Source organism: Engystomops pustulosus, chromosome 2 (genome assembly GCF_040894005.1).
Source record: "Engystomops pustulosus chromosome 2, aEngPut4.maternal, whole genome shotgun sequence".
Classification (NCBI taxonomy): Eukaryota; Metazoa; Chordata; class Amphibia; order Anura; family Leptodactylidae; genus Engystomops; species Engystomops pustulosus.
In genome coordinates this window covers 124,760,766-124,786,831 of record NC_092412.1, presented here as the reverse complement: position 1 = coordinate 124,786,831, position 26,066 = coordinate 124,760,766, and the positions used below count along the sequence as shown (strand labels likewise).

At 41.2% G+C, this 26,066-nt stretch overlaps 1 protein-coding gene across 3 annotated transcripts; it reads left to right on the top strand.

The window, feature by feature from the left end:
• The first annotated feature begins 858 nt into the window (after positions 1-858).
• LIAT1 (ligand of ATE1) lies at positions 859-22,635 on the top strand. 3 transcript variants are annotated; one of them, XM_072136264.1, is made up of 3 exons: positions 859-1,117; positions 17,105-17,435; positions 21,846-22,635. In XM_072136264.1, the coding sequence occupies exons 1-2, from the start codon at positions 931-933 to the stop codon at positions 17,398-17,400; spliced, it is 483 nt and encodes a 160-aa protein (XP_071992365.1). In that variant the 5' UTR covers positions 859-930; the 3' UTR covers positions 17,401-17,435; positions 21,846-22,635. The 3 variants fall into 3 exon arrangements, with proteins under 3 accessions (XP_071992365.1, XP_071992364.1, XP_071992363.1); XM_072136263.1 differs by lacking the exon at positions 21,846-22,635 and adding an exon at positions 17,896-19,541; XM_072136262.1 differs by lacking the exon at positions 21,846-22,635 and having other exon boundaries at positions 860-1,117; positions 17,105-19,540.
• Positions 22,636-26,066: the final 3,431 nt, after the last annotated feature.

The following is a 26,066-nucleotide window of genomic DNA, read 5'->3' as shown; positions in this document are numbered from 1 at the left end:
TTTAGAAGCAATAAGGTAGAATCACTTCTATTAGGGTAATTACAACCTCCACAGAGGCAGAACTCAAGATAGCAGGGCAGCCCACAGTGATATGAGGACTGGTTTGGTGACTCTGCAGATCCAACATTAAGCTAAGGTTCAGTAAAGGGAGGTCTAAGTCATATGTAGTGCTAACAATCCTTATAGGTAGCTTAGTACAGTAGAAATAGCAGTGGTTACTGGTCACTTGTTCCATACACATCCACAGTACAAAGAATTGGAGAGCACAGAATACTAGGTTAGTTTATGAGTGTGTTTTTAAAGACTGCACTTCCTGCAATTTTTATATGCCCTACAGAATTTAAACATGCATTGTTATGTACTTTGTATACTTGTAATGATGGTTGTGAACTCTCAAAATCTCTGTATCAGTAAAATGTAACAGTTATTGGACATAGAATTGTTACTATGGTTCAGTTGAATGGATATGGCTCTTGTAAGATATCATGGAATGTTGCAGCTTCTCTAGTTTTTTTCTGCTACTGGTAGACTTAATTGTTCTGGACACTTGCTACTCTGCACCCTGCAGAGAGGAATATATTGGGCATTTATAGTATAGTAAAGTTTCCTTTTACTTGTGTGAACTAAAGCAAGAAACAAAAATTTGCTACATATTGCAATTAGCTCTACATTGTTAATCTGATTTATGCTGAGCGCAGTATGGTACACGAGACAAAGCTAAAAGAGGGCGTGATGGAATGTCAGCAATAACCATTATACAGCTGGCACACCGCACCCTCCTGTGCTTCTGATTATTACTGGGGGAACTGTAGACACTGCCAGCACCCTGCCCTATTACCTAGGAGATGCGTCCTACCACTCCACGTGTTTCGTCTACTTGCAGCATGGTGGAAATGACCACTGATGGGCTAACAAAACTTTGCTTGCACTATGGAGAAATCACAGAAACGTCAAAGCATTCAAGCAGAGCCACGGAGTAAACAAGTAAAGGAGACCACAAGGTGGAACATAACTTCAGCTGAAAGAAGCAAATCGCCCAAGAAGGAGAAAATTCAAAAAAAATTTCGTAAAAAGAGAGGTCATGTATCTAATACTCCATCCACTGCAGAGGAGGAAGGTAAGGTGTTATTATACTGAAAATTATTCAGCAAATTTGCTATATTATACTTAATGTTTTATCCTGCAGTTGAACTATATTCAATTATATAGATTAAATGGTCAAATCATTTTGTTTTTTTTCTTGAAACATGAGAAGTTATATTACATGGACATTTACTGTTCTATTACTGTTAATATAAAAGAAGTTAGTTATTAAATTACTCTCCTGGAAGTTCCTTCCAACTATTAAACCTATGTATGCTGTATGTATAAAGCTCAACTAAAGGTAACTAATGAAAGGAATTAGGAAATTTCCAAATACAAGGTAAGTAATTCTTAGATAACCATCTTGGTGCTGTTGTCACAGTATAAGCACCATCTAGATTTTAGAGTTTGTAGCTGTAACAGTGAAAGTTTCTTACAGAAGTTTGACATCCACAATAGATGTGTATTTACAAAATATGTGATTTTGATGGGAGTGGGAAACATGGCTTTCTCCTCTGTCCTTATTAGTGCATATGCACAGCTTGGCTTAGCTAAGTATATGTGTGTATAGGTCTGTCTGTTTCCGTAGTTATGAAGGGTGGGTCTTTGTTTCAGTCAACATGTTTGGTCTCTTTTAACAAAATCTTATTGTTTTAAAATGTTTTACTTTTTTAGTAATAAAGTAGTTTCTGTTATACTTTTTCTTTGACAAACATTACGCTCACAGCACACAATGGGGCACATTTACTAATAAGGTGGGAAACTGCACTAAAAGTGCTCTGCCTTAGTATAATGCTGGGTGCGACAGATGCATTAAGAACGTGCGCCAGAAATCATGAACATGTCACTTCCCTGCACTGGCCTGACAAAGTTCACCAACTTTTTTTGGTTCACCTTTAACATAGGGCGTGCTACATACTTTGCATGTTAAATCCGGTACCTGGTCCGACTGAGCGGCGGAACGCCCCCCAATTTGTGTCGCTTGGTGGCTAGTGCAGCTGCGCTATAAAACGGTCACGTGCGACACAACAGCGGTGCAGACACTTAAATACATGTGCTAGCAGTTTACACCTAAAAGAACGTGCAAAGCCCTTAGTAAATGTGCCCCATTGGGTACGTGTTTTCATTGGAAATTATACACTACTGCTACATCCCTCTGCCAAAAGCTAATATTTAGGAAAACAAAAAAGGTGTAAAGTGTAAGTCAGCATAAACAGGACAATCAGGAAGCCTACTACACATCAACAGGTTCAGTTGACTATTATCTTGCGCATCATGACCAACTTTGCATTCACTTCTGGGGGACTGCTGGAAGGTGATCTTGCTTTCCCTGTTCAAATTAACCCGTGTGATCCTAGCAGCCAGACCTCTTTGATGTGCAACTCTTTTGAATAGTGGATGCTACTTTACGCCGACAATCCCTTTAAATGGAGAGATTGTTTCAAAATATTATAATATGTTCAGTAAATTTGTTTCCAGACAGTCAAGCAAGTATTTTATCATTTAACCAAGAATATCATGATATCATGATTGGACATAAGCTTGATGTTTACACTTACAATACAATGATTGGACAATAGCTTAATGTTTACACTGCCCATGAGTATCAGACTGATAAGTTAATGGCTTGACATTTTTTTTAGCGGTAGATGCTTGCGTAGACAAGCAAAAGTAGACGGATCATCTTCAGTTATCCTTTAGTCACCAGCACAAGTTCTTTTATCCCTTTACAATTGCTATTCACAACGACTAAGCTCATAATTTGGCAACTCTTTCCTTGCATACAGTAAACAAACAACTAGCACCACACCTGCCTGTAGTTATTGCAGCTCAGGTCACAAAAACAAAAGCACGGTTTTTCTAATTCTGTACAAACCCCTACAACACACTAATAACCAGACTTGTTTGGACCTTAAGGAACACACATAATTTAAAATTTATTTTTTCTTTTTAATATCCTATAACATTTTAACTTCTCTATTAATACCTAACAGGCATGTTGCATGGCACCGCCATCTTTAAATGGTGGTCGGCGCCATCCATGTTGTCACTGTCACTGGAGGGCGTCAAACCAGCGGAGTGACAGCTATAAAAGGCCTCTATAGCTGTCATTAGTAATTCTATATTACAGACTGTCTGAAACAGACTATGATATAGATACATATTTGGTATCCCAGTGTCCCAAAATATCTGATCTATTAAAATCTAAAAACAATTATTCCAGGCGATGAAACCCCTAATGTAAAATACCTGCCTAAATGTCCAAAACGCTTGGGGCTTTTCCAGCCATTCCCACACTGGTTATTTTTATATTTATATAAAATATAAATATATAAATATTATATTTGGCCTTGCTTGCTTATGTTTGTTGTTGCAGTGAACATTTGCTCACAGCGTGATATGGTATAACGGGTTATGGACATTATCCTTCATTTGGCTTAGTGATTCATACATATGCTTGCCATTTATACATTATCACTTTAGGTACCCGGCTGATCCTTTTAGAGCATTGTAGCCAGCATTCATTTTGCCTTACGACCACGGTGTACTATTGCTTATATTTAGAAAGTGTTTGGGGTCGGTCTGTTTAGGAGGGTTGTTACACCTAGTGCCCAAATCTTCCTTTAGGTCTTCTTTTCGGAAATTTTCCTTTCTTTTTAATTATTCATGAATTTTTGTGTATATGAATTAATAAAGATTCTTTAGTTTTGCTAAATAACATATGTTGTTTTTGTATTCATATGATTATTCATACATTTGGCCATGTAACCGGCACTTATATTTCAAAGGGCTTGTTATGTGGTGATGGTCTGCAACCCAAGACTTAGCCTAGAACTACTACTATGATTATTATAAGGTTAGGAGGGCTGTCGGCTTTAAGATAAATGTAGATAGAGACTGTGAAAGAACAGAATCCATTTTATGTTATGTGCTCTCCATCCACGTGTCTTTACATTGCCTATATTGTCAGCATCTGTGCATAGAACCATCCCCCGCGTACACAGATGTCTTATAGATCACCTTATAAGTACACATCCTGTTCAATGGAAAGGATTGTGACACATGCCTAGTGAAGTTTCTTTGTTTCCAAAAACCTATAAGAACTCTCTGCTATCTAAATAAAGTTGGAATCATCTTACAAGACACGTGTGTGTGTAACTGATTCTCCGAGCAGCTCATACTATACAACAATTTGGACCCACATCACATCAGAGATGGAGATATTTCTCTAACAATACCCTGCTCCTTAGAGGCCCCCACAAACCTAGCTTGGCTGGATCGACTCCCTTGAAGTGCCAACTGGAGTCTGTAATGTACCTGGGCATCAAAACCACTAGTTATCCTTCCTTAATATACAACAAAAATGTCTCTCTTATATCCAAAGACTGGAAGGCACCCTGAATTTATGAAAAAAAAATATTCCTAGATTTAACTGCTTGTTTCGCTCTTTTATTTGGAACAGGCAATGCTAAAAATAGCTCTTATATTCTACACCAGCCTTGCCCTCATGGCAGCATAAATAGCTATTACAAGGACCGTCTCTGACTGGCAAAAGGGATCCTTCAGCCATGCTAACTAAATAACTGAATAAGCTTTCTCCCCAACTGTTTCTTAGCCCCTAGTGTTACAACTTCCAGCTACCACTTGACCCATGTTCTAACCCCTACATTTATCCGCCTGTAAAACCTGGCCAACTATGTGCAAATTGAATTGCTTGCACCCTATTTCTTATATCAACTTACCTTTTGTCACAACCCTCTTCTACACCATTCATAGCTAGGGTAGATTGGTCTTCACCCTGGCTGAAATAAATGCTCCCTTTCCCCTTTCTGCATATTTACAAGCTAGAAGATATGCTTTGTAGGTTTTGTCACTTGTCTGACCGGGATAATGGGACTCTCCGTGCCCAACAAAAGGTTTCATCTGTAGACCCTATAAAATGCTCTTATCCAAACTGGACTACAAATGGAGACCCACCAGTCTGTCTCTGTGGTGCAACTGCATCTCCTCCATGGACCCCTCTGTTGCAGCAAGTACTCACTGTACAAGTGCTTCTTCTCTTGTAGTAAGCAGAGTATTTAAAAGCCTTCTGGGGTCCATCCACCTCAGATAGATAAGGATAGGATCTTTAAATATTTCCATACCTAGAACACATTTCCCTTGATGATTTGGCTCTCTGAGGAGGTTAAAGTATCCAGTGCTGCACTATGCCCAATGTGCCACAAACTTCTGCACCTAGCGGGGCATTCTGGTGTAGAGTTGGACCGTGCACCACATTTATTGCTGCAACTCGACAGAATTGTGTTTCATGCTCTATGCTAAAGTGGGAACAAGAGAAAGTTGGTGCACACTTCCCGAGCAGTGCAGGGTGTGCCGGATAAAGACCGTGCTGCACTTTTTATTAATGTGGCACACTCTGTACACTTGACTAGTGCAGTTTGCACTACTTTTGGTAAATGTGAGCCTATGTTTTGATTGGTATTAGGTTACTAAGCATTTTTTGGAAAGGCTGGGGGTGAAAACTTCGAAACTATAGCAGCTATTTTCTGTTGCCTGTTGTGCCAGTTATTCTGGATAGCAACCATTCACAGTTCCGCTTCTAATTGGGTTACAGGTCACTAATATGAGCTCTGACCTCTAATTGTCTTTTATTGCCTATAGTAACCATTCTTGTTGGTTACGAGGTGTGAGTTATGTGTTATGTGATTACGAGGTGTGAGTTGCAACACTTAGTCCATGTTGCTGTAGAGGCATTAGATCATATATGATACTAAAAGTGAACCCTTACTCAGCTTTAACACCATTATACTACCAGCACCCTAAGATAGCTTCCCATTCTTCTGCAGCAGTGTCACATTAAGTTATGATTAGAGATGGGTGAACTTGTTGAAATTTGGTATGACCCGATTTGAAGAATTTTTTTAAAAAAATTGATTCGACCTGAATTGAATCATGACGAATCACATTAAAAAACAGGTATTTCGTGGCTGCCGAGATCCTGTAGGACGTCGTGCCATGCTTAAGTATGCATAGGGAGCGTGGTTTGGTCTTCAAACAATGCTGTGTTTTAGTATGACACACACATGACAGCCGCCCCTCTTAGAATCGCTTCACCCTTCAATTCCATGTGCACTTACAGAGGCCAACTTCACCAAATAAGCGAAGAGGGAACGCAGCCTGACAAGGTAACGTCTGTGCCAGCTCGACTGAGCCTAGGGCCAAGATCCCACTATAACATCAAAGAGTGCACTTTTTTTACACTGACATCAGATGATTCCATAGATTATGAAAGAACCTGTTCTGTTAAACGTGGATACATGTAGTAACCCCCCAAAAGAATGCAGAGGGTGTCGGCAGTAATTCTGCATTGACGTCACTGATCATTTTGCCCTTCGTTTCATCCGTCAGTGTCCGCTTTCAATCAGTCAATAATCCATCATCAATACCGCACGCCGCACATTCGGATCACATGTGTGGACAATTAGGGTGAGTTTCCAAGAACTGGGCACACTATATATATTCCTGGTCTTGCCACTATCTCTTTACCCCTGAGGAAGCCTGTGTATTCAGGCGAAAGGTGTGGGGATCACTGCCCCCAGTGCTCAGCATTGATCATGTCTACCTAGGTAATATACGGCTGTTATTATGCTACATTTTTATACAAAGTTTTGTATATCACACTTGTGTAAGTTATTGTTGAATTTTTATGACTAGTTTTTGTATATATACAAGCCTGCCTTACCATGTCTTTGAACTTATGCTGTTAGACTGGGGACAATAGGATTTATATAGCACTCGAATGTGCTTTTTAAAATGTTTTTATTCTCTGTTTTGATGATTGAATAAAGCAATTGAATTTAACACATCTCCTCTTGACATCCGCTTTCCTTTCTTAAATTTAAATGTGATATTTTGGATGTTTCTAAATTTATTTATGATCCCAACCTTTTGCTCATAAATTGCTGAGATTTCCTATCACACTGTACCTTATACAGTGTGCTTCCGTGGGTCAGCCTTGATTCTTATACCCTGGGCTATGCTCTTTTCTTTATCCTTTTCTTCAGCTTTTTCCTGTTTCTAGCCAGTGGAATGGACCTACAGACCAGAGAAGCGGCTTGGACTCATCAGGTCCCGACCGTCTTTATGGACACAAGTGATACAATACAAGATGATGACTTCAAAGCCGTGAGTAACAAATTGCTTGAAGCACATAAGACCTTAACTAGGGTCTGGTGGAACATTAGAAGCCTGGAAGAATACTATAAACTCAAAATGTCTCCGAGGGGGCTAAGGGTGCATATCTTCCCCTCTTGGGAGGTTGAAACCACTGAGAAGGAACGTTGGGAGAAGGGGTTACACCAGTGCTCCAATATTCTGATCAACATGTTACTGGATCATGACAGAGGGCTATTGAGTCATGTCCGTGACCAGATTAAAAAGGCCGAAAATAATCTAAATAAATTTGATCAGGAAACACAGGTACTTCCGTTCCAAGCTAAACTGACGGACACTATTGACAGGTATGAAAAGGAGATCTTTGCCAGGGATAAAAAGGACTATGATAACGGCCACATATACAAATGGAATCACAGGGGCAATAGAAGACTAGTGAACCACCTTCATCTGCAACAAGCGAACAAGAAACCTCACAAGACAAGAGCCATAGACCAACCAACAGGAAGAGGGGTCCCAGACATCGGGACTGGTCACCATCGTATAAGAGGGACAGGCCGGCTCGTGGTAAAAAGGGAACCTCAGGTGATCTACAGATTATTAACCTTTCTACCTATCAACTAAATGGTGTGGAGATTGATATCCTAAAAAGAGGGCTTTCCTTCTCCCCAATGAATCCCCTAGACAAATTTGAATTGACAAAGGACTTATATCTTTTCTGTCGACAGCTAACATTTAAACTTCTTTATCATCAACCTTCACTGATGGATGCCCTCTCCGACAGCGATCGATGTGTACTCACGGACCTCTTGGAACTCCTGGACGAGAATGATGCGCCTTCAGGTAGGACACCATTCCCTATGAGGGTTCCCTCGCAGAACACTCCCAATTTTAAACTTTTCCCCGTCATTCAGATCTTTTTCGACCGGGTTGCCAATGAAATTAAAGGTCTAAAGTTGGACAGAAACTGTATGGAAAATCTGTCTAGATAGGAGCGATCAGCACTCAGGGGACTATGTAACAACAAGGAGTTTCTAATAAAAGAGGCTGACAAAGGGGGCAATGTTGTTATTTGGCCTGTAGATCTATATGTCAAGGAAGCGAGATGCCAACTCTATAATCGAGATTTTTATACAACATTGCCCTCTGATCCCACACAGGTGTTCAAGAAAAAAATCGATCGTACCCTGATGGCAGCCCTCAACTTTGGAATCATCAATAAAAAAGAGCATACATTTTTGAAGGTAGATGTACCAAAAAAACCCCACCTTCTATATGCTACCTAAAATCCATAAGTCCCTCTGCGATCCCCCAGGTAGACCAATTGTGTCCGGGATAGGGGGTTTGAATGAAAAATTGTGCTCTTATATTGATTTTTATTTACAGCTTCTGGTTATGAAGCTACCAGCCTACTTACGCGACACGACGGCACATTCGGATCACATGTGTGGACAATTAGGGTGAGTTTCCAAGAACTGGGCACACTATATATATTCCTGGTCTTGCCACTATCTCTTTACCCCTGAGGAAGCCTGTGTATTCAGGCGAAACGCGTGGGGATCACTGCCCCCAGTGCTCAGCATTGATCATGTCTACCCAGGTAATATACGGCTGTTATTATGCTACATTTTTATACAAAGTCTTGTATATCACACTTGTGTAAGTTATTGTTGAATTTTTATGACTAGTTTTTGTATATATACAAGCCTGCCTTACCATGTCTTTGAACTTATGCTGTTAGACTGGGGACACTAGGATTTATATAGCACTCGTATGTGCTTTTTAAAATGTTTTTCATTTTGATGATTGAATAAAGCAATTGAATTTAACACATCTCCTCTTGACATCAGCTTTCCTTTCTTAAATTTAAATGTGATATTTTGGATGTTTCTAAATTTATTTATGACCCCAACCTTTTGCTCATAAATTGCCAACATCAATACTGCTAAAGACAAAAACAAACAGCAGTGGACCCAAAACGGAGATGACCACTAAATGGGATATTTGCATGTTCTCTGTGTTCTATATCCACTACCTGGAGAGCAACTTGGTAGGCCACAGAGTGGCACAATGATAGTGTGGAGGTGGCAGCAACCTGGGAAGCCACAGAGTGGCACAATGATAGTGTGGAGGTGGCAGTAACCTGGTAAGCCACAGAGTGGCACAATGAAACAGTGTGGAGGTGGCAGCAGCAGGAGCCCACAGAGTGTCACAATGACAATTACAGTCCCTGGTAAAGATGGTAGCTGGCAGATGGAGCAACTGGCAGCAGATGTGTGGCATCAGGTGGGTGGCAGCATCAGAATAGTGGCTGAGGCAGGTAGTTAGAATCCAGACTTATTTTTTAACATTTGGGGGAGGCGTCATGGCTGATCTAATCTGATTAGGCATTGCTGTGTTGAAATCCTGGCCGATCCATGCCTGATTCATCTTGACAAAGGTCAGTTTCTCCACATTATGGGTAGACAAGCAGGTTCTCCTTGGGGTAGCGATGGCCCCCACCGCACTGAACACCCGCTCTGATGCCACACTACTGGCCAGGCAGGACAGCTTCTCTACTGCAATCTCTGCAAGTTGCGACCACACATCAAGTTTGGCTGCCCAGAAGTCCAGGGGATCCTCTACCTGTGTTTTCCAAGTAGGCCACCACCTGCTGGTGCAGGGTCTGCTCCATGTCCTGCTTCTGCTGCTGGTGGCAGCTACCCTCCTCACTAGGCAGGTGAAGGAAGTTGCTCATTAAGGACTCCAGACTTAAGCTGCTGCTAATGGATCTGCTACTGCTCCTACCCCCCCTTCCAATCTCCCCACAGCAGAAGTGGCAGTAGTAGGTGAGCAGTCACTGCCAGGAATCCCTCAGTCAGACCTGACAGAGGATGGACAATGGCGCACAACAGCAGTGGCCAACTGTGTTTTCAGTATTTCTCTATAGTACGCCATTTGTTGCTCCCTCTCAGCAGCTGGAAAAAAGTCACCCATTTTTGACTGGTAGCGAGGGTCCAAGAGGGTGGAGAGCCAAAACTCATCTCTATGCCGGGTGTTGTCTATTCGGCTGTCACTAGTTAGGCAAAGCAGCATGCTGCGGGCCATCTGCACAAGTGACTCTGTGGGACTCCCAGCCTCCATCTCCACTGTATACCGCCACGTTGCTTCTGGGTCATCTGCCTCATCTTCTACCTCCTCCGGATGCTCCTGCACATCTTCCCTTGTCACCTGAGTGGAAAAATCACTAATTTCACCAGACTCTGCTTGTGCTCCAATGTCCTCCTACTCCAGGTCAGCCCCCACCGGACTCATGTGGCCATGAGATGTAGTCTCCACTTCTCCAGTGCCTGACCAGACAGATTTTGCAGCATGAGTTCCAGGACATGAAGCAGTGGAATGACGTTATTCGTCCCGCAGTCCTGACACAATGTGGCCTCTTCAAAGGGCCTGAGCAAACGGCAGGTGTCACGCATGAGCTGCCAGTGGCTGACATCAAAGTTACACCGTGGAGTACTCCGGTCCGCTTGCATCATCAAAAAATCATTAATGGCTTTTCTCTGTTCATACAGGCAGTCTAACATATGGAGTTCCAACAGGTGAAAATATCACATATCAGACTATGTTGGGGGAGGCCTTTTTGATGCTTGGCTTAAGAAGAATGGCTGAAGTTCATGCACAGTTTCCTGGCCATTTTTAGAATGTCAGTTGTTGTGGAGAAAGCCACACATTGATTTCTTGTTGCAGCACACTGGCGCAGGAGCAGCAGTTTGACAACATAGAGGAGAAAGCGGCATCTCTTGTTCAAGTTGTTGGTGTGGCTGGGCGTGAAGCACATTCACCCAGTAGGCCGTAAAGGACATGTACTGGCCCTGACCGTAGTTACAGCTCCACACGTCCGGGCTGCCATGCTCCTTGGAAGAAACCGATAAGCTCAAGGACTGGTTGGATGCATACAGTTGGCTCTTTGTAATATCCTCGCTCAACGACTGCTGGTGCCATGCGTAGGGAGGAGCAGGAGCATCTGGACCTGGTGATGATGTGAAAGGCAAACAGCTCCTTTCGGCAGAGGTGCTAGACCCGTGACTGGCTGAAATGACATGTGTGCCACTAGGTGCTGCTGCTGTTGCTGCGGTGGCAGGATGGACCTCCACATCTGTTGCACGTTTCTCCCACGCCATTGGATGGCCGTGATGCCAACGTTAGCTCCCTGGCCACGCTTCACTTTCTGCCTGTAGATTCTACATATACACACGCTCGGCTCCTCTGCTGTCTTAACAAAAAACTGCAGAGGTGGTGATTTTACTGACAAGCTGACCCCCTGTACACTGCTTACTTGGACCTCCAAAGCCGGATTTGTACCCCACGGCCATTTGTCTCCTGTCCTCGCACTGCTGCCACCCTGCTGACTCACGGGCACAGCAGCGACTTGCTGCTTGACACGCAAACTGACTTTCTCCTCGCTTGACGATGATGAATCCTTTGCTACACCCGTCTCCCAAGTGCGATCGGCTACATCAGTGGTCCCCAAACTTTTTACATAGGGGGCCATTCACGGTCCCTCTCAGTACTTTGGAAGGAAGAACTAAAGATAAAAAAAAAAATTAAGATATTCCTCTGTACACTGCACATATCTTATTTTTTTAGTGAAAATACAAAGCAGAAACAATATAATACAATATTTAAAGTAAAGAGCAAGTACTTACCAGCATCTCAGTGGAAAGTATGAGCCTGCTTTTGGTTTTTGCTGCTCCTCCACCATTATTTCCTATGCTGCCCCTCCACCATTAATTATTTCCTATGCTGCCCCTCATAATTAATTATTCCATATGCTGCCCCTCACCATTAATTATTTCCTATGCTGCCCCTCACCATTAATTATTTCATATGCTTCCCCTCATAATGAATTATTCCCTATGCTGCCCCTCCAACAATTAATTATTCCATATGCTACCCCTCCACCTTTAATTATTCCATATGCTGCCCCTCCACCATAAATTATACCATATGCTGCCCCTCCACTATTAATTATTCCATATGCTGCCCCTCTACCCTTAATTATTCCATATGCTGCTCCTCCACCATTAATTATTCTATATGCTGCCCCTACCATTAATTATTTTTTATGCTGCCCCTCATAATTAATTATTTCCTATGCTGCCCCTCCACCATGAATTATTCCATATGCTGCCATTCATATTTAATTATTTCCTATGCTGCCCCTCCACCATTAATTATTCCATATGCTGCCCCCACCATTAATTATTTCCTATGCTACCCCTCATAATTAATTATTCCATATGCTGCCTCTCATAATTATTTCCTATGCTGCCCCTCCACCATTAATTATTCCATATGCTGCCCCTCACCATTAATTCTTTCCTGAGCTGCCCTTCATAATTAATTATTCCATATGCTGCCCCTCGACCATTAATTATTCCATATGCTTCTGCCACCATTAATTATTTCTTATGCTGCCCCTCGCCATTAATTATTTCCTATGCTGCCCCTCCACTTTTAATTATTTCATATGCTGCCCCTCATAATTAATTTTTCCCTATGCTGCCCCTCCACCATTAATTATGCCCTATGCTGCCCCTCATAATTAATTATTCCATATGCTGCCCCTCCACCATTAATTATTCCCTATGCTGCTATTTCTTATATTTGGGCCCCCGGCAGCCACAATCTTTTTACTGCTGGTTCTCGTGTTGGCTTTCTTCAGGCTGCTGCCGGACAGGAAGGGGTGCGCAGCCGCATGATGACGTAATCACCCGGACGCACATCCAGGGTCAAGGAGCAATGTGGGCTGGGTTATCTTCTGGCCAAATCGCTCCACCTGCAGTAATAGAGCTCGTCCGGCCGTTTCTGGCCGCATTGAGCACTATACAGTGATGGGCAGTAGTTTGGGGCCCTTGGGCTACATTGTCAATTTGCGTTTCCCTGTCACTGCTATTCTCCTCAACTGTGTCAGTATGCACAGCATGCCTACTGCACGAAGCAGCGGATATCTGCCCCACCTCTTCACTGCCACACAGCTGCTGACTTTCCTCAAACACTTCGTCCTCGCTGAGCCCAGACCACCTAGTAGCTCTCTGGCTGAGGAAAATGAACAGGACATAGGCTGGTTGAGTACAGGTGAGGGCCGCTGACCTGCTCCTGGGCCATGATAACTAATTGTTGTATCCGAAGAACCCACGGACTCTTGGCTGGGGTTGTCAGATGTTATATTTGAGGAATTGGGTGACCTAGTCAACTAATAAACAACCTTTGGGTTGTTGATCAACACACTGCTGCTAGATGACACCGGTAGTTCTGGCCCCTAACTGTGCTGCGACCTGTGCCTGCTCCACCTTTCTGTCTGACATAGTGGTTAATCAACTACATGGATTTATAACCCCGATACCCCTGAGGACGCCACCTCGTGTGGCAAAACATGTCGGGGGGGCTAACTGTGTGTTGATTTTAGCTCAGCAGAATTTAGCAGCCACTCAAATAGGGAATTAATATAGGGTCTAGAATGCCAAAATAGAATAAGGGACAGCTATAAGGGACAGCATTTGAGATAGATCTATAGGAATCCTCCCTACCCCCCTTCTCCCCTTAGCACGCTAAACCAGCGTTCAGGGAAATAAACAATCTAGTCTCCCTTGAGACACTAGGGGCAAAAGAGGGACATGAGGTACGATATGTGAAGGGAATGCAGCACATACCTATAACCTAAAACAATAAGGACCGCTTCCCTGGACTAGTGGCTGTGACTTAACCCTATTCACATGTTATGGCTACAGCTCTTTACTGCTGGTAAAGAGTTTTATGTTCACGTTTATGGATGTGGTATATCCTTTCCATCCTTTTTAGCTCTGAATAATAAAAAGTTAAATTTTAAAGTGACTAGTTTGTCCTGATTGGACAACCTTTCTCTGTGCAAACAATTGTGTATCTATACCCAGTCACGCATCGGTCGTAATACATGAACTTCTTTATTTTGTGAACTACATGGATTTGACACATATTTCTTGCTCTCAACTTTAGCAACACAAAAGTATGGGAATTTGCGTTATACAGATGCTCCAAAATGCACACCCTTGGAGAGGAGCAGAAATCACTACAGCAGCTGTGTGGATATGAAACAGATTTCATCCTAGTGGCTTCAGTAACAAAAAGGAACTGCTATTTGGGGTATACAGATCCCCCTAAATGCACAACCTTGGAGTGTAGCAGAAATCGCTACAGCACAGTACGGTGATCAGACAGCACATGCACGGTGAAATGCAGATATTGCAAATGGCTGCCTGTTTTTATAGGGCTGTGTGACATCACATAAGCCTGCTGCTGATTGGCTTACAGGTCTGCAGATGTCATCGAGGGTGTTCCTTTCTCCTTCTTAGAGTTTTCTGCCCCATGTAACACGTTGTGCTCGCGGGCATTTAGCTAAAAATGCAGGAAAAAAATTTGGATTCGTGCAGAATCGAATTTTCTGTGAAATCCGCATCATATTCCACTTCGTTCGAATCGATTTGCCCTTCTCTACTTATGATGCCAAGGCAATCGGTACTTGAGGAAAGTGAGATGGAAACAATGGTTGAAACTGTAATTTTTAGATTGCTTTGCTGTTACCAAATAAGGCTTTCACCAGTGTCTACTGCTTTCCATAAGTGCATAGTACTTCATCTTTTAATTTTTTCTTAAAGGACACCTGTCAGGGCAATTTGGGATACTAAACCACCAACAGGTCCTTGGGGATTGATGATTTAGTGTCCTAAATCAACCTTTAGGTAGTACATCTATGCCCATTTTTTAATAAAACTTACTTTGGTCTTTAACTTTTTTACTTACCTCAAACACTAAACTACAGGTCCATAAGGACTTGTGGGTAGTTTAGCATCCCAAATTACAGGTCCTCTTCAAGTAATTTCCATAACTGCTATATGCATTTCCTAGGAATTAGTCAGAATACTTACAAGGTGGATATATACAAAGTTTGAAAGAATTTTAATTGATATTTTCAAATACAAAGAACTTGGGAATCTTGGGATAAAGATTATGTTAATATCTTGTAGTTTTTGTTGAATACTACCTTTGATTGTAAAAGATCTTTCCTTGTCCGGCCACCAGGTGTCAACAATTTTTTTTTCCGCTTTGACTCTTTCCAAGCTGGGGTGAACTTCATGGTGCATGGTATCTATTCAAGTGAAATCAAATACTAGTGCATTTTACAAAGATAATTAATATTTTATTAATAGGTTGTAATGGTTTAGATCACATACATCACCTCCCTGTCAGTTTCATTTCATTTTGTCACAAATGTGCTGACAATAACACAATGAAAAGTGTGCATTAAACACACTGCTTTTCCCTGCAGGACCTAAAATTTAATCATTCAGCCACTCCCATAAGAATATTACTTCCTGGATGCTAAAGAACCTGTGATTATGTCTTGATCACGTGACCTGCAGGGGAAGGCAGTGTTTGGGTGGCAGAATATTACATAACTGCTGATGTGCGGTGAGCGGGAAGCATGGGGTGGGCTAACTGAATGATAGGGAGAGAACATAAGTGGGGCCCTCACTGATGGGTGAGAAAATGAGGGAGGCTCACTGATTGATGAGGGAGGCCATCGGGCTCAACTGAGTGAGTAGGAGGAGAACATGAGGCTAGGTAACTGAGTTAGGAGGGGGAGAACTTGAGGGGGCTCACTGAGTAAGGAGGGGGAGAACATGAGGGGGCTTATTGAGTGAGTAGGGAGAGGAAATGGGGGTATCTGAGTGAGGAGGAAAAGAGCATAAGGGGGCAAACTGAGTAAGGAGGGCGAGAACATGAGGGGCATAATTAAGTGAGGAGGGGGAAGAACATGAGGCAAGGTAAATGAATGAAGTGTGGGAGAACATGAGGCGGAGTATCTGAGTGAGGAGGCAGAAGAACATGAGGCAAGGTAACTGAATGAGGAGGGAAGAGAACATGAGGGTGGTAACTGAAGAGGGGAAGAACGTGAAAGGGGTAACTGCTCTATTAAGTCCCTTCCATACACTGTTCCACTTTTGCCCTTATGCTGGTGTTATTATACACCAAATGACAGAACTAGAGGTGCACTCCTGGAATCATAATCATGTAAAGTATCCCTATGTCCCAATGCCAGATTTGCCCGACATTGTAACAAAATGTCGGACTCACCACTTTTTGCCACTCATAAAAAATAGGATGGAAAATGATCAAAAGGTTCACATTCCCCAGAATGAAAAATATCAGCTTGTCCTGCAAAAAGTGACACCAAAAGTTTTGAATGTCAAAAAATGGTTATACTGCAAACTTTGTTTTAAAGCTATTAAAATATAACAAACATATATTATGTTAAATAACCAACCCAAAGAATAAAGGAGAGGTGTAATGATTATGGATGAAAAGAATGGCACACAGTCTCCAGGTTAAATTACAGAACTACAGAACTAATCATCTAGTTTAGGGGAAAGTAACCCTCGCCCCCCTTACTAGGCTTAGTTTCACCGGCTTATTTTAAGTGAGAGATATACACATCTATTTTTAATGATGGGACTCAAAGAAGTTAAAATATGTGCTTCTTCAGGATAATTTTGATGTATCATTGAGGTTGTAAAAATAACTTTGAATAACTTCTGTAGGAAATCAAGTGCTATCCATAACACAAAATTATAATTTTCTTATCTATAATATAGATGAACATTTCCCTGTACTCAGGTTACAGATATTTTAATAAGAAAGGATTGCTTTTGATACAGGGAATATCCTATACAAGGATATATATTTTTATATCTTACCAATTCACTTTAGGAAGCAACACATGGGAGTATGTCATTTGTATGTAACTTTTCACTGAATATTATCCCTACAGAAATTACTACAAGCCAGCCGTTTATTTCTCCATCACCAAAGCTACAAACAACTATCAGTGACTCAAAGAACAAATCAGAGAAAACAAAAAAGAACAAGACGATTGATGCCATGTGTTCAGCTACAGTAGCCCAAAAAGATCAAGTTAAGGAGAGCTTGAGGTGGGATGGAGTTCTTGAAGATCCAGTAGCAGAAGAAGAGAGGATCCGCCAATATAAGATCAACAGACGTATACGCTATTTGTTAGCTGCCCAGAAACAGTCCATTTCTATACCTTCAGTTGGACTTGATGAATGATTACATGGAGATCAAAAGCAAGATCCTTTATAAAGGTGGGCAGTAGAAATGTGTCCTCTACAGAAGGTGCTGTACTATCACATATTTGCCATTGCTTAAAAATGTATTGAAAAACAATATGTAGTCTAGAAATGGGGTGAGAAGACTGTATAAAAGACCCGTGGAAGTATGGGGTGGAAAGTGACTGCTTGCCTTTTTACTGCTGAAATAGAAGCAGCGGACCTTCAGAGTATTCTTTCTTTTTTATCACTTTTTCCTTCATTTATTGGCTCCTGTAGTTTATTGGTATTCTTATAGCCCCCTTATCACAAAAAATGGTTTAACTTTTTTATTAAATTGCTAATCTCTACGTACATATCACTTTTTTTTGCCTAATTCTATTCACTTTATTATATGTACTTCTTTCTCACCCTATTGATAGAATAGCTTATCCTATTTCCCCATAACCAAGTAAAGAAGACTATATTGTGCAATCTTTTTATATTTTACATATAGATCAATCATCTGAGAATTGTAACTACAGCCTGTTTTGAGATAATCTTGGACTTTTTCCGAAGTCTTGGATATTCCCTCCCTTCAGTTAATATAATGAAAAATCTCTCTACCAAATCTGGAATCAGAAGTCTTTAATTGATCCCTTTGGATCTAGGAGCAAACCTAGAATTTGACCTTGTTTTTTGTACTATCTTTGTACTCATCCTCCTATGGACATTTGACATGAAGGTCTTTTTGACAGATCTAAATATGAAATGCAAACTCTCTTCACTTCTTTACAAACATGAACCTCTAAATGAACTGGAATTGAGTCCTCAAATTTATGAGCTGATCGGCATATAGAGAATCCCTCGGATCTAACCTTGTTCACATTTCTTGTGGATATTAGTACTTTATGTATGACTTGATTGATATTTCTTTTTAGACATTGTTTAGTACCAATTTGTAATATTTGGTTATGCGTCTTGTGGGCAGTGCGGATTATGTGGGCAATGCTGGCTTTTTATGATTGAGGCATGCACATAATGATTTGTGACGTCCGTTGATACTCGCGCATGCACTTTGTGTATTAGACCAAGCAAGTATCATTCGGTGTGACTTCCGTCATCCTAATGGCAAGCATAATCTTCTGCACGTGTGTAAATCGGACTGAGTGGTGAGTGATTGTGAGTCGGTAGCGCCCATGTGGGATATTTATTGGGATTAGACACACAATAAATTACTAACCCCTGACAAAGTCACTGCATGTGACAAAATGCGGGAGGTACCTAGCCTCGTGCACAGGCTCAACCCCCTCTGACATGATCGAGCACCAGACTCTTCGGGACTAGTACAGACCTTGAGGTGGTAACAGTCATATCTATTCTTTTTGCATTACATATAAATGTCAATGCAGAGTCAAGTTGCCAAAGTAAATTCCACATATGAGTGAGGGAGTGATTGCCATTTTACAATTTGTGCACGTATTGGCTATATGTGGACACAATAATTTGGGTTGTGTTACACATGATTGGAAGTGTTCTCATGCACTATTTTTAATTGGTTTTTATATGTGTAAATCATGTCTGAATCTAATAAAATGTATTTTTTGCTTATAAACACATCTCTTGTTGTGTTATAATTGTGGCCGTGACTTAGTGTGTTGGCTGAATTTGACCTTTTTTGGCTTTGTCTTAAGGATTAAAAGATAAAAAGCTATTTAAAAAACATTTTTACAACCAAATGAAAATGATAGAAGTATCTAATAGGGATGCTATGATTTTCCTATTTTGCCTAGAACGGCCATATAACGCCTTTAAAGTTGGAAAAAGTTAAATAAACACTCTTTCTAAACACTCTTGTGTGACAGTTGTTTTGGGCAAACAGGGTTTTGACAAATTGTTTGGAAAATATTAAGTTTGTCTTTATACATTCATATATATTAAAAAGAAATCAAAATCAAGCATGATAATCCAGGGACACATACCGATAACAAGGATTCTTTAGTTTTTGTCCTGAATAGAGAGAGTGTGTGTGTGTGTATAAATTTTGAAATATCTTTGAATTGTGGGATTCTAGCTCAGAAATCATTATACAGTAAAGTTACATTATGCAATTAATTTATTGTATTGTCATTGGTTATGGTATAACAATGACAAGAAAGGTCAACATCGGCATAAAATATTTTATAGTGCATCTACTTTCCTCATGTTCTAAATGACATGCTAAAACATGCATATGTATATATATATACCCGAGTATAAGCCGAGTTTTTTAGCACATAAAATGTGCTGAAAAACTCAAACTCGGCTTATACTCGAGTCAAAAAATAAATAACTCAAAACTCACCTTTCCGGTGGCCACCGCAGGTCTTCTGCGCGATCCTCCCGGCAGCGGCTGCAGCTGGTGACGTCAGAGCTGTGCGCCGCACGGAGCTGCCGCCACTGCTGCTGCCGGGCGGATCGCACAGAAGACCTGAGCGGGCCGTCGGAAAGGTGAGTTTTCATTTATTTATTTTTTTTAATCAACTAACTGTACCAAGGGCAACGGGGGAGCTGCCCGACGAGACGGACGGGGGAGCCGCTGCCCGATGAGACGGACGGGGCAGCCGCTGCCCGACGAGACGGAAGGGGGAGCCGCTATCTACTGGGGCAGAGGGCTGGCAGGCTGTATACTGGGGCAGGGGGCTGGCGGGCTGTACACTGGGGCAGGGGGCTGGCGGGCTGTACACTGGGGCAGGGGGCTGGCGGGCTGTACACTGGGGCAGGGGGCTGGCGGGCTGTACACTGGGGCAGGGGGCTGGCGGGCTGTACACTGGGGCAGGGGGCTGGCGGGCTGTACACTGGGGCAGGGGGCTGGCGGGCTGTACACTGGGGCAGGGGGCTGGCGGGCTGTACACTGGGGCAGGGGGCTGGCGGGCTGTATACTGGGGAGGCTGTGACCAATGCGTTTTCCCATTTTTTTGTGGTAAAATTAGGAGCCTCGGCTTATACTCGGGTCGGCTTATACTTGAGTATATACGGTATGTTGATTATTTAGAAGTAACTAAGGCTATGCTACTATCTGCATTGTGCCTTCTGTTTATAACGGAGCCACAACTATGTGATAGATTAGTCAAAAGGAGCGCATTGACTATAATAGGTTTGACAGGTTCATTAAGCATACCTCCCAACATTTGTGAAAAGGAAAGAGGGACAAAATGGCGGCACGCTGCGCGTGCCGCGGCGATCCCCCTAAGCCACACCCCCAATCACTCCCTGGCCACGCCCCAAATTTTAGCCATATTAAAATAATAAAAATCATCATTTAAAAAAAAAAAATAAAAATTATCCTAATTGGGATTTGAACCCAGAACCTGCAGTGTGCATGTACAATATTAACACAGCGCCTCAACCAACTGAGCTATAGCCTCAGTGATTAACAAGGTGGAGAATTTTGGTAACTAAGAACTATGACTATATACTGCCTTGGTATATACGGAGGGATCTTCTCAGATTAGTGTAATTATTGAGACTATTATTATTATTATGGAGATTATTATTATTATTATTATTGAGATGATTATTATTATTTTTACCATTATTAATAATCATCTCCATAATAATAAAAATAATAAAATTTATAATAATAATAATAATAATAGTCTCAGTAATTACAATAATAATCTCTGAGAATATCCCTCTCTATATATCAGTGCATTAGTCTGTATCACAATGTAACACTGGCTGATAACATGTCTTAGTTACCAGAAATCCTCAGCTCTGTATCACTGGGCTTATAGCTCAGTTAGTGAAGCTCCTGTCTATGGTGCAGAGGGTCCCAGGTTCGAATCTCAGCCTGGCCAAAACTTTATGTAATTTAATTAAATAAATAGCTTGTGTCTGGGGAAGCCCTGGAGACCATATATGGAGAGATGCTGATCTGAACCTGATGACGTGGTCCCTGCTCTCTCTGCTAAGCCGACACTTCTCTGAAAAGGATTCCCTGCCCGATGTCTGCTCTGGGGAACCCTAGGAGATGCAGTGACCATATATGGACAGATGCTGATCTGACCTGATGACGTGGTCCCTGCTCTCTCCGCTAAGCCCGACACTTCTCTGAAAAGGATTCCCTCCCGATGTCTGTAGAAGCCATTCTGTACTGTGAGTTCAGGCTTTCAAAGTATTTACTATGGGGACACAGCGGGACCTGGGGGGAAAATCCATGACAATCTCATAGCTGCCCGTGACGCGGGGCAGAGGTACGAAAAACGGGAAAGTCCCGTCAAAATCGGGACGGTTGGGAGCTATGCATTAAGGTTTCCATCATTTTACCAGAATCTGCAAAACAGATGTGAACTAAAACATATGAATAAGCTAATACCCTTTTAAATAGGGAATATGCAATATATATTGTTTTTATGTGCCAATGTAGCTTGTTGTTTTCTGTGTCTTGGAATAAAAGATTGAGCTGATTTCCGCTATAACCCTCAGGCCTACTCACGTTACATCCTGCCATCAATCCTTGTGTCCAGAACAATTTCCCAAGAATCTGAACATTGACAATTCAAGACTTAGTGGATTAGAAAAGTACAAATTGCCTGCACAGTCTACATATTTTTTTCACTTAGTGTTTCATTCATAAAAGATGCCAAGTGTATTAATAGACATGTTTATTGAAAGCCTGGCCAGATAGTACATCTTACAACATGGTCATTCCTGAGAATTCATATAATTTGTGTCCTGGACAGGCACACTGCTAAAACAGTTAGGCAACTTGTACAGAATCTTACTGTTCATTCCTCCTTAGGGTCTTCTTGAGTAAATACTGTATCAGACCTGAACGTGCTCATTGGGAAAAGAAAGAAAAAAGACACAAAGAGAATGCAAAAATCTGTTTAAAATATAATTCTGGTTTTCTCATTAAATTGCCTACTACTGAGCTACAAATGGCATTACACTTTGTTACACATTTTTACACATGTACACAGGAAATAAAATGTGGGCTTACACTTCCAGATAGAACTGATGGAATGTCTATTTGTCCAGTTCACAATAGCGCTGGAGAGGGAATTTACTCTAACTACCATCTTGTCAGCATCTTACTTCTGCTTGGATGGGAACTTAAAGTAAGCACAAGGACACTGCACTTACTAGTGTTATTATACACATGAACAGGGACATGATGAGGCTTGTACATGTTCTTCCACTGCTAACTTGAGAATGTAATATGCTTTTGCCTGGCAGTGTTTAGATAACATACCTACACGTGTTAAGTTCCATATACTGCATGCAAAACGGAAGAAATAACCATGTACAGGCACTGTATTTAATTTGTATTTTACAAATTAAAAATATACACTGAAACATTTATTTTATTTCATTATTTGTTGTTATTTCATATTTGCTTATGTTTATATGACTGTCTTTGCCTGATTATGATGACAGATGCCTGTGTTGCATTGTTTTTGCTATAGCAGCCTCGTGAGCATGAGAAAACACCTTGACTTGTGTGCATGAGTGGAGGTCACTGTACATGGAGGATAAGCTGAATTGCTTTCAATAGTTATTTGTAATGGTGTATATAATGAATAAATCAGAACCAAAAGTCCATTCTATACACAATGCATTCAATAAACCTATGCAATGCAAGGCACTTATGCTTACTGAGAAGCACTGTCCAAAATACTCCTTAAGAGTAGAATCATTACATAAATGAAGTATAAGTGGACCCCCATTATTTAACTTTTAGTACTAAAGGGGTATTCCAGCATGAAGCTTATAGGTCATAAACACTAAAGGACATCTACTATCAATTTGACTGATGGTAGACTAGTAGGACTCACATGCTCTCTCACTTTCACAAGTATTGCAACTGTTCTTATTATGTGCAGGAATGGCATGATTTTGAAGAATAATTTTTTAAATATGCTAATTAGTCGGAGGTGCTTAATCTTGCATAATTTAAGCGCCTCTTGGCCCTGACATAGACATGCAATAATCTTTTCCCAGAAGTTGTAAGTTAAAAGGTATTGTTAATGGCAGCTTGCATCATAAATATTAGTGGATGGAGTAAGGTTGAACCATGCTTAAATTGTGAAACTCAGAGTATAGTGTGAGCCCCTGGGCTTAAGTGCCAGTTGTAATTATGACCATTGCAACCTATAGTTAGTTACACCACTAATATGCAGAGGGCATGTGGATAATACATGTGTCTTTGTTCTGGCTCAGGATTGAAGTTCTATAATATAACTTTAAGATTGACTGATGAATAGCACATGCTGTTCACTTTAAGAGAACTTGTCACCAAGTACAAAATGTTGAATGACATGCAACCTTTTATTACCTCTGTGTTCTGATAAATGCGGTGCTTGTTTTTTATGGGAGTTAGGTCATACTAGCCAAGAGGACAGTAATATTTTGTACAGTTATTTAACTTCATGAGTAACACAGAACAGCCACTGTACATGGACCTTCAACTGCTCTTGCTCTGTTTTGTGTACTGATTCCAGCTCCAGTGGCAGCCATGATTAGTTTATTTGGGTTGGTTTCAGGTGTTAGATCCTTTGATTTGCTATTGATGACCATTTCTATGGGTAAATCTTCAAACTAAAAAGACTGGAAAACTCCTCTCGAGACCACTCCTCTTGGGACCATGTATTTGGTTTTCAGTACAAATTCTGACATCAGACAAAGGATGTGTCATTGTAATTAAGGGTTTTTATACATAGAGGAAAATTTAGCTATCTGCCTATGCCACAATTCTGGAGTAATCTGCTCCTCAAATGGTTTGCGCCACATTTATTAACGGTTTATCAACAGTTTCAGATTATTTTAGAAAAGGGGGCACAGCCTATTCATTTCATCACAAAATTCAGCCTGCACGGCAAAAAATGGATATGTTGGAAAATTCATTAATAATCTAGACCAACTAACAGCTAGACTAAAGTAGACTCCACAGTCGTAAACTACTGCAGATACCAGCATGATTTTTTTGGGTGCAGAATCCAACTGCTGATATTTTATATCAGAATCGCCACATCCTGCACAAAACAAATCCACAAACTTAGGCTGGGCTCACATGTCGTTTTTGGTGTAGGCTGAGCGTACCTATTGACATATACTGGCAAACGGAGGCACAGTTGTTGCTTTTGAATGCTCAGTATATAACACAAGCTACAAATCATTTCTCCATCTTGCTCCCGACATATAAGAAAAGTATTACTTCCCTTCTCCAGCCTTGCTGAGTACCGTATTTTTTTGGACTATAAGACACACTTTTTAGCAAGAAAAAATCTTGCTAAAAAGTGCCTGCGTCTTATAGACCGAAGGTCATGAAGATCCAGCACTGCCAGACCCTCCTGACTATAATGAAAATGGGATGATGCCCTGAAATAGCACTTCATCCGATCTCGTAGAGAGGAAAGCGTCGGCAGGACCTACAGGCCCTGTGGTGATGTCAGATTGTCAGAAGCATGTGACTGATCACATACTTCTTACATCACCACAGGTCTGATGCTGCCGAGAATGGGGACGTACTTTGCTGGGACAGGGTAAGAAGAGAAGGGGAGGGGGGAAGGGTTCTGTATGTGTGTAGTACTTCCTATTGGGTTCCTTATATGTGTATAGTAGAGCTGTATACGTATTCATGTGTAGAGTACTTCCCAGTGTGTTCCTTATATGTGTATAATAGAGCTGTTTGTGTATTCATGTGTGTAGTAATTCCCAGAGTGTTCCTTATATGTGTATAGTAGAGCTGTGTATGTATTCATATGTATAATAACGCCTGGTCAGTGTGTGTGTATGATTCAGTGCCCACTGTGTATAGTAGTGCACAGTGTATGCAGCAGTGTGTTCCTATTTCTGTTTGTGTGTGTGTGTATAGGTGATCTGTGTGTGTAAATGCATGGATGTAGCAGAGGGCTGTGTGCTATGCTTTTGTGCAAACACCAGGGATATTTTAAGTGGTTTAAATCTGGGGTGCATCTTATAGTAAGGAGCGTCTTATAGTCCGAAAAAATACGGGTAGATACGTCGCTCAGCAGGAGGAATGATGCCATATAAGGACATTGACATCACTGGGGAAACACCTAGTACATCGGCATTAGCCAATCACTTGCTGCCCATGTTCACTCCTCATCCTCGCCTCCCGCATCAAGAGGGGAAGAGGAGTCACCAGGCTACGTATCCCATTGTTCAAGCAAACATTGGTACAAACCTCTGCCATAAGTTGTAAGGAATCATTGGTAATCCACTTGACATGTCCTTACAATGTATGGCAAAAACAATGTGTAAATCCAGCCTTACTGACAAGTGAGGTCTAGTGGGTCTAAAATATCTGTTATAAATTGAGATCCTATACTAACATTACTTACCTGTTATTAAATTTACAAATGTGTTTCATCTATAAAAATAAAACACTGCAATATAATAGCCTTCAGCATGTTTTTTTGCAAAGGGATTTCTTTTGGAGTTGTGTGACTGTGATGCTAGACATGAGAGTACCAGAATCCTTTGCTTTACATGTTTTGGCTTGTGTCATGGATATTGCATACCCAGCTTATTGAAACTGACAGACATTTATCACAGTAACCCATCAGTTTTTAAATTTCCCCAATTTAGATCATTCTTAGGTTTGTTTGTTTTTTGCAGCTAGCAGAAATGTTAAAAAATACATGTCACTGATATTCATTGAAAAAAATTAACTAAAAACGT